Source organism: Bombus vosnesenskii, unplaced genomic scaffold, assembly GCF_011952255.1.
Source record: "Bombus vosnesenskii isolate JDL3184/JDL3185 unplaced genomic scaffold, Bvos_JDL3184-5_v1.1 scf7180000013266, whole genome shotgun sequence".
Classification (NCBI taxonomy): domain Eukaryota; kingdom Metazoa; phylum Arthropoda; class Insecta; order Hymenoptera; family Apidae; genus Bombus; species Bombus vosnesenskii.
Window position 1 is genome coordinate 4,056,893 of NW_022882926.1, and position 13,021 is coordinate 4,069,913.

Here is a 13,021-nt window from a genome sequence, read left to right on the forward strand (position 1 = left end):
CCCGACTCCCGATGCAACCGCAAGACGGTCGCTACGTTTACCGGAAGCGAATGCCTGGTGCGATCAAGAAAATTTCCAGAGATGATTCGAATGGGCTCGATGAGCAACGTGGAGAGAACGGTTCATTATGTATTTAAGATGAAATATTTGAAACTGTTGTCGCGATGAAGCTCGTTAAATATTTATAGGCATAAATTAAACTCATTTTCTTGGAGCGATCTAGCCTGTGCCATGTTGTTCAAAATTCGATTTCTTTTTTAATGTCAATCGACCATTCTGAAATATACCGGAAGTGAAGGTGAGGAACGATCTCTTGTGCAAAGGCACTCGAAGCAGATCAAAGTTTTCGGACCGACAAAATGAAAGTCCAAACACGTTCGCTATGTGAAAGGAATCTTGGTGAAAAAACCGATCGGACACGCCGATCTTTGTTCCTGTAAAAGTAAATTTCTGTTTTATCACAGAGTTGAGATAGGCAGATTAAGAGACGGGAGCAGAAAGTGTATCTGTTGCCCTCTTCGTTTTGTACTTCTCGCTACGCCCAAGAGAAATGCCAAAACATTTTTAATTCGCTTTTCGTTGTAATCGTAAATCTCTCGTCGTTCTCATCGTTCGACATATTAAACACGTATATTAATCCCAGATTCTTAGAGATAAGAGAGATTAAGAGATAATTGCAATCACGTTGTGAATTTAATGCGAATGCGTGCCATATATAATACGATGATATCTCTATATGAGAGATAGTGTACCAATGTGCTGTCATTTCACGGTGGAAAGTTTGTCTCGGATTTCGGTTGGATTTACGAGCGTATACTGCTTCCTCTGTGCAAATTTTCGTCGTCCCAAATATAGAGACAGCGTTCGCATTAAACTCGGAAGTTACAATTTGCTTCTCGTCTTATTAAATTTGTTCGGCGAAATTAATTACGTCGGGGTAAAATCTTCTCGAAAGCGAAAGCTATATGACCAGCCTTTTAACGGTTTGATTTATTTGTTTATTTATCACGAACACGGATGCTGTTTTAAGCGGAGCGCAATCTCATTAATGAGTGTGGCACGCGATGCATGTCACATTAAATGTCGAACCTACGCTGTCGATTGCTTGAATAGATCCTATGTACGCAGAAACGAGGTTCGCCATAGAAATCTAACGGCGTTCAAAGTTCAAACACGATTCAAGAAGACTCAACCTCTTCGAAGAAGCGAAAGTAGCATTTCTACCCGTTTTTGTTCTAATTTATCTATTAAAAGTCGAAGAGTCGTTTAGTCTGCTCAGCAGGTGTACTTGAGGAGGAAAGCTTGTGCGTTCAACCCTTTCTCATATTTTTCTGTTTCTCTTACATGGAAAGTACGCTGGAGTACGTACTGACGAGTATATAGCTCAAGGTATATTCGATCACTCCCCAGATCGCAAGCGAGTAATATTGTCAATGTTTTTCCTTTTGATTTAAGATTGGTTGTCCCAACCAAAAAGCGTTCATTTAACAGACGCGATCGACGTTCGTTACATAAGACAAAACAGCGATTTCTCTTTGATTAGAAATTTGAAGGACAGTAGAACGTTTGATATACAATATAGGCGTATCTATGCTTCTTAAAAACCGTTACGCATAGAACACATTTTACTTTTACCGAGGAACTTTTTCTTGTAGCAACCATTTCTTTCACTGTTCCTTTTGATCTTGTTTCTAACGTCAAATAGCTACAATGAATTATGCTCGTTATCGACTACCGGAAGTGATGGTTGAGAGAGGTGTACGCGAAAGGAATCGTGAGAGGAAGTCCTGCACTTTTTTCTATACTTCTACGCGGCTAATTAAGTCTACCGTTTCCGAATATTTTTTCAGGCTAATTTAATCGATTGTTTCAATCGAGTAATGAGAATCATAATAAAGTAGCATCGTGCTTAGATGTATAAAGAGCGGCAAAGTATAAGTATATATATAAATATAAAATTTTAATCTTCAAATTGTCTCGACATCGAGGAATTATTAACGAATTCTTTTTTCTTTCCCGGATATTAAACTTTCTTCTGAATAATCCTTTTACGTCATTCCTCCGCCTCTTCTGTTGCATCGTACAAATAAAATCCAACTTGATTATTCGTAAAAATGGAAATGTCAGCCAGGGTATATTAACGAGTTTCTACAGAGGAGGTCAATAATCTCTTACAGTACAGTTTCTCATACCTACACGATGTATTTTAGCAGCTGTTCTCCCTTCTTTTACAATCTCCTGATTGCCAAGATCAACAGAACGGTAGATCATTTTATGCTTTACTTTCGCCTTGGTTTTCTTCCGCATCGCGGTTTTTCTTCCAACATTCTTTTTCAGCTCTTTTTATCGCGACCACGTTACTATGCTAATGCACCTTTGTCAGATAGAGGGACGATGCGCTCGTTCGTTACAAGTATTCCGACGGTTAGATCATTATGAGTTATGATCTTCCTCTTAATGTCGACTTCGCGTTATTCCGCGTTCGAGGGACTGTAAGAAAAAAAGAGAAGGAGAGTGAAAGTCTTCTTCGAATTTCCTTTCTCATTTTTCGGCAAAACTTTATCATCTGACATCTAAGAATTTCGTACATTTTCTTTTTGCGAATTCTTTCTGTGCCGCCGCAGTCGAATTTACGAAGGTCAATGACAGAGGAAGACGATTATTATGATGGCTTTCGCTACGAATGCCTCGATCGTACCACATTCTCCTTTCTCCTCCGTGCCTTCCATCTCCATTGTGAAACGCAGACCAATAATTGTAACATTCCGTTAACGTAATACCACGTAAATCTTTCTGCATCTGTTCTTATAGACGAAAAGAACAGCCTAGACGATTCAATATGATTCTTATACAATTTAATTGACAACATTGAAGAGTAAAATAAAATAGCTTAGCTAATAAAATAAGTTGAACAATGGAATAAATAATTTAAAAAACGAGAACTAACTTTACTGTTTAACAGGTGTAAATAAGCGTGGACGATGCATTTGTAATTAATATAATTACATTTATTAATAAATAATTTTAACGCACGAAACTATTAAGTACGATGTATAACAAAACAATATAAATATAAAACACGTAGAAACTGTAATTTCAACGACGCACTTCTGCCGCAACGATTAAAACAAGAACAATCAACAACGCCAATTTCACAGGCTTAATGGCTCTTGGAGCTGTGCACTACTGTTTTGTAAATTGGAATCTTAATTGGAATAGGCTTCGCCACTGGAACAGGAATATGCTTCACTATAGTGAATGGAACGGGCTTCTCAATTTTCACTGGAATGATTTTTTCGACGGGCGTGGGTACTTTCTTCTCCACCTTCGAAAATACTTGCTTCTCCACCTAAAATAAACGAATAATATTTTGCCAGGTTAAATATTTAAAAGACATTTCAAGGAATGATGAAATTTTAATCGAGAGTATTTACCGGATATGGAACAGGTTTTTGTACGAACACTGGAACTGGATAACTCTGTGGAATATGTTGAACCTGCAGGTGAGGTATCAGCAAAGGAACCTTCTTAGGGACTGGTATTCCTATTGCAATTAAACCAAATGTGATGTGAATTTCTATGTTTAATTGATACTAATTCACATACCAATTGTTTTCACAGATGGTATGAAGTGTCCACCTTCTCCGTGACCTCCTAGACTGATCTCGTGCTCTGATCCACCTGACATAAAATAAAACATGGTTTCGTCGTTTATACGGTGTTCAAGTGTAGCCCTTTTACTACTAATAATATTTATAACGTTTACGAATAATATTGATATGTTGACCAAACCTAATTCACCTAAACCTAGACCAATTTCTTCTTCGCCGTGACCCACGGCAATTTCCCCCAAACTTAATCCATGATCGCCAAATCCTAATTCCCCGGCGCAACAGGAGGAAACGATCGTTAAAATTACAATCTGTAAAAGATAAATCTTGAACGAGTCTACTATCACAGAAGAACATTGTCGATTCGATTACGTATGAACCACATGACACTTTCGTTATTGATTACTAGCATAAGTATCTATATAGATGTCACGTATTAAATTGACGTACGATTTTTTCCATGTCCCCTTGCTCAGTGTATACGAGTACGTGTTGAATAAAAGACCAACTCAAGAGAAATTCTTAGCGTAGTCACTTTATATACTGTTCTACAAGGGACAAGCAACCCCACTATCACGCGAAATTCTATTCGACACCTTCACTATCGGGTTACATTTCTCTATTCCTGCAAACATCGTATATGCTTGATGAAACTCTTACGTAATACAGGATTTCCATCCTATGCTAACCCGGACACCGCGCTGCTTTATTTCCATGCAATTCCTTAGTCTCATTACCTGACTTAATTGCATATCTTTCTACCACTCATTTGAATGCGCTTGAAATCAAACGAAATGAAACCACGGTCAAACGTATATGCAATCACGGAATACTTCCTGTTTCCTACTTCCTGATAGCGATTAGTCGCCTGATACATTAATTATACTTGAAACATGCTGAGGGATGCTAAAATATTTCAGATAATAATCATAAAAGTAAAATGTAAAGCCAGGATGAGGAAAATGAACATTAGATGGCACGAAGATGCGTTTACGCGTGATTGATAAAAGATCGTTAAGGATACGTATACTTCTATCTTATATTTCGATATCGTACGTACATTGTACAGTGTATCCGCAAACTTTAAAATATCTGAACATGTTTGTTATTTCCAACAATACGCGAAAATGTTAACAACGAAAGTTGTAAAATTTAAAAAAATACATGATGTGGTAATAATGATTTTTTGATAGGTGGATGCGTAGTGGGGATATACAGACCAATTTTTATTTTTTTTTCGATGAGATGTCCAACTTTTTATGCTTGTTTTCGAAAGAATAGCGAATTTCGAGTGTAAAAGTATTCGGATACATTTGTTCCAAAATTTACCGTTTCTGAGATATTCAACCTTGCTCGTTCTATTATTTTCGTTATGTAAATTGTTCCAAGTGTCAACCGTGTGCATCGATACAACGTTGTAATCTTTGAACCGTTGCACTCTTTACTTCTTTTGTCGTTCCAGTCTATCGTAACACATACAGCAATAATCCGTTGCACATGATCGACACTTTGGATAACGAAAGTAATAGGATGGACAAAGTCAAATATCTCAGAAATGGTAGGTTTCAGCATAAACGTACCGCAGCACTTTTATCCTGAAGATTCGCTCAAAATCAAGCATGAAAAATTAAACATCTTATTTTGAATAAACAAGATTCATCCCCGTATCTTCGCTAGCCCACTATTTGTTAAGTAGCCATTATTACCATATTATGTATTTCTTTGAATCCAACGGCAGTTTGTGGGATGTTACAAAATCACATAATTATTTATAGATTTATGACTGGAAAGATTAATCACAAGCGCGTAAATTATTTAGGAATGTCTTTTTCTCTATGCCAGCTATTAATACACAGATATGATTGCCTATTGTCTTAAGTACAGAGGAAAGCCATGACCATGCTACTTCCTATAAATTTTGTTAAACCAGGTATAAGGTAACCAAGTAAAGACCACTTATTTGTAACCTTGCTGGACTTCCTCTGTCTTCGAGGTTCATTTGCTGATCAAGTGCTCTTTTCCATCCTGAACTGGTAGATATACATGTACATTCACTTTCCATAGAATCTGTATCTGATGCATCGAAAATACCAGTGAAAGTTTTGATTATGATCTTGAGTGCGTTAAAGTACAATGACCGCATCTATCTACTACGTAAAAATTCATTCCGTCTAATCCTACGTGGAAAGTTGCCTCGATTTGCTTATTCGATTTCTCTCGAAAAGTATGTGTTCATATTTTTTTGAAACAGAGAAGCTCGTTCGCGATGTAAAGCTACAGCTAACCATAAGTAGCGCTCGCTCGATATATCAATCTCATCTTTGCGATTAAACATCGATCCGATGAAACATTAATCACGTTTGACGTACGACAGTACAGACAATGAGGAAATTGCTTCAAACTTGTTGGAGATTAAATTTCTCGCTTAAAAAACAGAAGCTGTGCATATTATTTTCAACATTTTTATTGAAAAACAAAAACAGTAACATTTATAAAATTAAAAAAAATAAACAGCGATAACATTGTTTCATGTATATACAGGATAAAAACAATTAAAATTTAGTCGGCCATAAATCTAGCCAGCCTCAACGATCAAATTCACCGCGATTCCATCATAGTTGTTCAATCTGGAACCGAACCGTGAGCAAAAGCGATGAACGTGTGTGCAGTCGTTTTAGTATCAGTCGGATGGATCGTTCCGTAACGAGTCGCTAAAGTTTAGTGCTTCTTCGCGTGATGGTAGATCGTTTTGTACACGGGTATTTTTATGGGATACGGTTTGATGACTGGCACTGGCACGTGCTTCTCGATCGTAATAGGAATGGGCTTTTCTACTGGTACTGGAATATGCTTCTCAACCGGGAATGGAACCTTCTTTTCCACTGGCACAGCGACGGTCTTTATCACTTGTACGGGAACCAATTTTGGAACTGGATGAGCTACCGGGTACTGTTGAGGAACACCGACTGGCACTGGGTGGGGTACGCCTATCTTCAAGATCTGAGGAACCGGTACCCCTGAAAGCAAAGTATTTGTAAAATATATTACAGGTAGAGATGTTGATAGGAAAAGTTTTTACAAAGAATCGTAATTATAACTTACCGATGTGTTTAACCACCTTGACCGGTACGGGTTTCGTTACCTCAACATGCTCGGACACGGGAACACTTTGCACTACACTATGACCTCCGTCAAGGGAAACTCCACCTTCGTCTCCACCTTCGTATCCACCTCCTAGGGAAGAGTAGTCGGAGCCCAAGTGGTCACCGCCAGACTCCAAGTGTCCGCCGGAAGATCCCTCGAGGCCTCCACCGTGACCGCCGCCAAAGTCACCACCGCCAAAGCCACCGCCGTAACTACCACCATATTCTCCGCCACTATAGCTACCGCCACTATAGCTACCACTACTATAGTCACCGCCACCGTAGCTACCACCACCGTAGCTACCGCCATAATCACTGCCGTAACTTCCACTTGAGGAAGTGCCGAGACCTTCCTGATCAGACCTTTCTAGCGGCTGAAAACCTCCGTGTAATTGAGGCTGAAATTCATTTTGATTCTGTTGCACGATCACCGGCACGCTCGCGGCCAAGGACACCAGGGAAAGTAGCACCTACGTTGAAGGTAAAGTTCACGTTAGTGAATGTGCGTTTGAATGTCGGCTGACTGAAATAGAATGTGCTTAGAAAGAAAATGCACCGTTTCTTTGCGAGTAAATATAATGGCAATATTGAACGCGATGATCTTTCCGTAAATAATAGAATTGTGATTACTGGTTGCCAAATGAAACGTCTTTATGTGGCGTGGAAAATTATTGATAAACGATCTTTGAATTGCTCGCCCTTTTATTGTTAATTAATGTCACGGTGACAAGGAGTCGGAAGAAATACGGAAAGTGAGAAAAGAAAAGGCGAACGCTTTTTCAAGTTATTAGCGAGTGACGGTGAAAAAATACATTGGAAAAATACGAGCAATTCCTTTAATCGATTAACTGTTAAGAAGCTTTATTGTTCGATTCGTAAGTGTACGAGTCGCGTGGATACAGGAATTTTCCGAATTCTTTACTCACGATTTTGTTCATGTTTAGGCGCATGCAAGTATACACCTGACTGCTAGTTGTAGAAGTTTCTTCGGCGACTGATACATCTTTGCTCATTGCTCGTCTTAATATACCACTGGGCCTTTCACTGTCGACGGTGTAGTTTAGTCCTGCTCGCTATAATAAATCGCTATTTCTCAGGTATCGGTGCGGCGAACGCGTCGTAAGTATTGGCCATTTTTGTGATTCCGCCAGCACCGTGTGAATTAGACATTTTCTGCTCTATTCATAGGCGAGTGCTCGCGTACATTCACAATTTTCATCGACTGTCACTGACCGGTGCTCCCACCGTTAAGTCGATACATATTCAAAAGTAACGGAACTATTTAGACTCGTGAATGCACATTGCCGATATGGCTTGGACACTTTGAACACAATGCTTCTTTTCTTTATCGTTCTCTCAATTTTTTCTGAATTCAACGTAATTAACGAGATCGAACGATTTTCTTATTAAGTAATTACGACTCTTTTCCTTTAAAGTTTCGTAGAAAATACGATTTAGCGACTTCATAGCGTATCGTGATTCCCACGCACCCGCGAGAATTTCTAATACTTAACACGTCCCGTGTGTATCGCATGATATTCCTCGCGACGTAGGGAATTGTTCGCTTTATTATACGCGCGTACATACAATCAGAAGAGAAAAGGCTCTAAACGAACAAGTAAAACGTAAGCAAACAATCTGGAAAATGTAAATAAAAGATGTAAAATGTGGAAATAGGTGGTTTTATAATATATGCGCAAAAAAGCATTAAGAGCCTCTAATGTATAGATCGATTTCCGATTACCATATTATTTGCTTCGCATTAATTCGACAAGCTAAAACTATTTCGCTAATAAAGCCAGAACATCGTTGTTAGAAACTTTCGCGTCAGTTATGTGTCTGCAATGATATAGAAAATGCTCACGCTATGTGACAAATTGACGATGATCGTGTACAACGATATCTGATACACGTGTCTAGCTCACGTAGCTTTGAATTTATCCGAGCTTGTGGAGAGAGCATAACGAACCGTCTTGAGATCATCTAGACACGAACTGTGCTATCTGTCCGTTGTTATCCAGAAAATTATAATAATAATTAGGGGGCGGGTGAGATATAACGAAATTCGTGACTTCAGTCCTTATCATGTTTCTCTTGTATATCAACGTGATTTAACGAAGCGACCATCCGTTATATCAAAAATACCGAAATTTCGCGATCTATCGAAATTAATGGGAAAGGTATAATTTGCCCAGCCTATTGATAACATCTGATTACTTGTCAGATTACGAGTAATTATTCCGACAGATCAGGGAACACGTGCGCTCATATTAAAATGGCTGTTTGCGACTACACTGTAACTATCCTGCAACGATTGCGACCTACCGTTAGCTAAACTCGTTAATAATAGAATTAGTCGAGAGAAGGTAATAAATGGAGTTTTCCACGTGTTGGAAATAACGGCTAACTATCTATTATTTTTAATTCTGATGGATGACAAAAGAGATCTGCCAACGTACGCACGTAATCGATCAAATAACGTTAGTTTACAGCGAATAGAGGACAAACAGAGGCTGGGTTCAATTAAAAATTAATTTTTTATTTGATAACACAGCAACAAAACAAACAACCATAAATACAAACAGCATTGGAGACATTTTACGACTCCTGGATAGATGGCTCGTTGATTTCTTCGATCTATACAACAATGTGTGCCCGATCGAAGACGAAGAGCCTTCTCTGTGATCATTCGAGGAAGAGAATCGCAATCTTCTGCCGTATAGACTAGCTGATACACACGCAGAAGTTACGCTCGCTTGCTGTTACGGCCATACGTGTAAATCTGCATATATCTTCAGAGTATCATGTTGTAACGTTTAATGACTCCATCCGTGACCATGAGACTTCACCCTGTGGAATACGTGTTTGTAAACCGGCACGTGAATGGGGTACGGTTTTTCCACGGGCACTGGTATGTGTTTCTCCACCGGTACAGGCACGTGTTTCTCTACTGGGACCGGTATCACCTTTTCCACGGGAAATGGAACCTTCTTCTCGACTGGAACGGCCACGGTCTTCACCACGGGAATTGCAACTGGCTTTGCAACCGGTACGTGAACTGGATAGGGCTGTGGTACTCCTACGGCGACTGGATGTGGAACTCCTATGGCCACTGGTTGAGCAACCGGTACTCCTGTAGTAGTGTAAAAAGTTTTTTAATTAAGCAATTATTCGAAGAAATTTTGCGACAATGAATTAGATTTCACGATGTTCATTTGGTTTGCGTTAATTATCGAATATTATATATACGTATAATCGAGGATGAGAGTTTGATCAAAGTGTGAATTGTCGCCGAGAGTATGAGGTTGATCGAACACTTCGTAAATTTAAGGTTATGGTTTAACGCTTATCTAGTTTCACGATGGCAATTAACGTCAGCATTTTAATCGATGAGGCAAACTTACCAACGTTTTTGACGACAGGTACTGGCACGGGCCTCGTAATTTCCACGTGCTCGCTCACCGGTACAGCTTCAGCGTAATGAACTTGTCCTCCGTGCAATCCATGATCCAGTCCACCACCGCCGCCATAGGAACCATAACTGGACAGGCCACCTAATTCTAAGCCATGTCCTGATCCATAATCGCTGCCTGTCGATATTCTATTAATTACAAACGATCCGAGTTAGGCGAATGCTTCAATTTACGAGATATATGAAAAACAGACCTAAATAATCTCTTACCCCTGCCAACCTCCGGGACTACCTTCGATGCTAGCTATTACGTATTTCGCTAATATGATTGCTACCCATACCTGAAACAATCGATAGTTAGATTCAAGGTCCACGAGAACGATATCGGGCTTCTAATTTTTTTGTCGATCAAGTATGAGCACGGACAAGTAGGGTAGAGACGAGAGAAATCAGTCGCGTCGTGTTCGAAGTTCTGTTGTTCGCAGCTGGCACTTTCTAAACTCGGTCAACTGATGCTAGTAAATCACATATTTGCAACGATATATCCACAGAGTGCGATCGTAACTTCGTTTCGAGGTATGAATATAAAGCGCGGGATGAATAGGGGCCACGATGTTGCCGACTTTACGAGCCATCGCCATCGCAAATACGTAAGTGCGTATAGAAGAAAGTATGCAAATACCAATATTCACTTTTCACCGGCATTGTTTGCGCTATGAGCGGAACTTGCAAAGGATGTGTAACATTCGGTCACGATTCACTGTTTCCCCCGAGATTCGAGATCCTCTCGTTCGCGTGCCTACGTGTATGTCCATCAGATCGATCGTATCCATCCTCTTTTCTTTTTTTTTTCGGATACTTACAAAAGACCAAGAAAGCATTTTTCGATTACTAATGGGACAGTAGATGAAGAAACGAATACGTATACTGCGAGTGCTTGACGATGGACCAATCCTTTTTATACGCTTTCTCCCTCTCCCTTTCCCAGACGCGTGGATAATCTTTCTCTCTTGAAAACCGGACTTGCATGCTCGCATTTATATCCAAGACTACGCTAAACTGTAGGAAATACTTACATCCATATCAATTTGCGTTGAAACTCGACGCCGTTGCATCCAAGCGAGAATAAATTTTTTACGTCACCGTGGCGGAATCGAAGATTCCAAAAGGTAAGCGATCACGATCGGAAGAAGTTAAAAGTTTAGACTGTAATCTTTGTAATAGATCTTTGATTCATTCAAGCGAGCTTTCACCGCTACGTGCGTAATTTAATTTCATTCTTAATTACGGAAACATCGATCCGTGTGCCATACCTATATACATAGTATAATCTAAGTACAGTTAATGGACGCGATCCATTGGGACCAAGATTTCTCAGCCCGTATAGCTTTTGGACAAGCTTTCTCTCGACAAAACACCGTTGTATCTACTTCGTTCAGAGTACTTCGACGAAATGCATCGTCAGATTTTCCAAGTAACGTAGAACGCGGAGAGCGTGGTGAACGCCTATGCGGACCGTCCGTGATCCTCTCTACCGATCCAGCGTTGAAATCGATTTCTTTTCCTACTCTCTTTCTTCCGTTTTGCCTTATTTTGCGATGTCACCAGCGTGAAATTCTCGCATGAAAGTCAACCATGTCGTTCCAAAGGAATTAAATCGAACGCTACAGAAATTGTGCTGTACCTCGCATCGATGTTATTATTGCAATATCGCAACGTGTGCAAAATAGGACAACCGCGAGTCGCTGGACAAGTTAATAATTCGCAGCTATTTGTTGGCAATTAACGACTTTAACTTTTTTCAAACGAATATAGAATGGAACGCTTTCATGACACCGATTGTTACAAAAATCGAGTTACGGCTAGTTTCACTGGCAGTAACGCGATCTTTCACGCAATAAGAAAGCAAAGCAAATAAAACTGGGTGAGGTAAAAGGCAAAAAGCGAGCAAATCCGAAAAAGCGGTATAGATGAAAGTGTTGGACAGTTCGACGTGAAAGGAGGCGTGCTTGTTCGTTATAATAGTTGTATCTACCCCAAGTTATACAAGGTGACTATCGCGATTCTTTAGACGAGGCAGGGTAAGTCTTGGATAACGATAGAACCGTTGATAAGCGCCAATACCTTTTATCGCTTGCGCGACACATCTAGAAACTTAAATCTCGAGAACGAAAGGGTAACTTTTAAGACCCTTTTCTATGAAAACATCGAAACGAATCCAAATTGCCATCCAAACTAAACGATGATTACAAGGATACATCGGTGAATTCCTTTCGTTTCCTTTCTATGGCGCTGACAGAAAGGGCCATTATCGAGGTGAATGGTCACAGAACGAGTATAGAAGACATCGAGCAAAGAAAGAGTGACTTTGATCGAACGACTTTCTTCCCACGTAATTACTCCTGATTCGTAGAAGCAGAGCAGCTCGACAGGATCGCGGAGACCGTAACGGGGAGAAAGGGAGTATTACGGATGGTCAAGAAAGAGAGGTGAGTGAAAGGATTCCGGTTGGGATACGCTGGTAGATTCGACGCAGAGAGTTTATCTAACTCGGTCGTTCTCCTGCTGTGGCTGCTGGGCGTTGTGTTGCACGTAACTAGATATTGCATTCTTTGACTATCGATACCGTCTTCCTGCGGAACGAATCACCCTGCCCACCGTCACTTTCACTGCCACTTCCCACGAATACGCGGTAAACTGCTACACTATTGTCTTACGCCGGATCAGGAAATGGCAATTTTCAAAGGATCCTGACCACCTTGTTTAACGCTAGAGTTTCTCGTGAAAGGAAGCAACATTGTTCCAGCATGATTATTTTTAACGATCCAGTTACCACGATGATCGGCCGATGAGTG

At 40.1% G+C, this 13,021-nt stretch overlaps 3 protein-coding genes across 4 annotated transcripts; all 3 read right to left on the reverse strand.

Moving 5' to 3' along the window:
- Positions 1-2,677: 2,677 nt before the first annotated feature.
- LOC117230213 lies at positions 2,678-4,282 on the reverse strand. 2 transcript variants are annotated; one of them, XM_033487375.1, is made up of 5 exons: positions 4,062-4,282; positions 3,802-3,922; positions 3,607-3,681; positions 3,435-3,544; positions 2,678-3,349 (listed from the first exon to the last, which is right to left on the reverse strand). In XM_033487375.1, the coding sequence occupies exons 1-5, from the start codon at positions 4,071-4,073 to the stop codon at positions 3,161-3,163; spliced, it is 507 nt and encodes a 168-aa protein (XP_033343266.1). In that variant the 5' UTR covers positions 4,074-4,282; the 3' UTR covers positions 2,678-3,160. The 2 variants fall into 2 exon arrangements, with proteins under 2 accessions (XP_033343266.1, XP_033343265.1); XM_033487374.1 differs by having other exon boundaries at positions 3,793-3,922.
- A 2,018-nt stretch (positions 4,283-6,300) lies between these two features.
- LOC117230325 (keratin, type I cytoskeletal 9-like) lies at positions 6,301-7,704 on the reverse strand. Its single transcript, XM_033487626.1, has 3 exons — positions 7,681-7,704; positions 6,714-7,224; positions 6,301-6,628 (listed from the first exon to the last, which is right to left on the reverse strand). Exons 1-3 carry the CDS (start codon positions 7,702-7,704, stop codon positions 6,330-6,332), a joined length of 834 nt encoding a protein of 277 aa, XP_033343517.1. The 3' UTR covers positions 6,301-6,329.
- Positions 7,705-9,316: 1,612 nt separating this feature from the next.
- LOC117243611 (zinc finger protein 512B-like) lies at positions 9,317-11,248 on the reverse strand. The gene is made up of 4 exons (XM_033511254.1): positions 11,243-11,248; positions 10,437-10,507; positions 10,159-10,355; positions 9,317-9,887 (listed from the first exon to the last, which is right to left on the reverse strand). The coding sequence occupies exons 1-4, from the start codon at positions 11,246-11,248 to the stop codon at positions 9,571-9,573; spliced, it is 591 nt and encodes a 196-aa protein (XP_033367145.1). The 3' UTR covers positions 9,317-9,570.
- Positions 11,249-13,021: the final 1,773 nt, after the last annotated feature.

Excerpts from the sequence above, each read along its gene's own strand:
- LOC117243611 (XM_033511254.1), bottom strand. Across the intron at positions 10,356-10,436 it reads AGTCCCGGAGGTTGGCAGGG|AATATCGACAGGCAGCGATT; the intron begins GTAAGAGATTAT and ends TGTAATTAATAG. Across the intron at positions 9,888-10,158 it reads ACCTGTCGTCAAAAACGTTG|GAGTACCGGTTGCTCAACCA; the intron begins GTAAGTTTGCCT and ends ACACTACTACAG.
- LOC117230325 (XM_033487626.1), bottom strand. The coding sequence starts at position 7,704 with ATGCGCCTAAACATGAACAAAATC. Across the intron at positions 7,225-7,680 it reads GCCTAAACATGAACAAAATC|GTGCTACTTTCCCTGGTGTC; the intron begins GTGAGTAAAGAA and ends CCTTCAACGTAG. Across the intron at positions 6,629-6,713 it reads CAAGGTGGTTAAACACATCG|GGGTACCGGTTCCTCAGATC; the intron begins GTAAGTTATAAT and ends CTTTGCTTTCAG.
- LOC117230213 (XM_033487374.1), bottom strand. Across the intron at positions 3,682-3,792 it reads TCTAGGTTTAGGTGAATTAG|GTGGATCAGAGCACGAGATC; the intron begins GTTTGGTCAACA and ends ATTTTATGTCAG. Across the intron at positions 3,350-3,434 it reads AAAAACCTGTTCCATATCCG|GTGGAGAAGCAAGTATTTTC; the intron begins GTAAATACTCTC and ends CGTTTATTTTAG.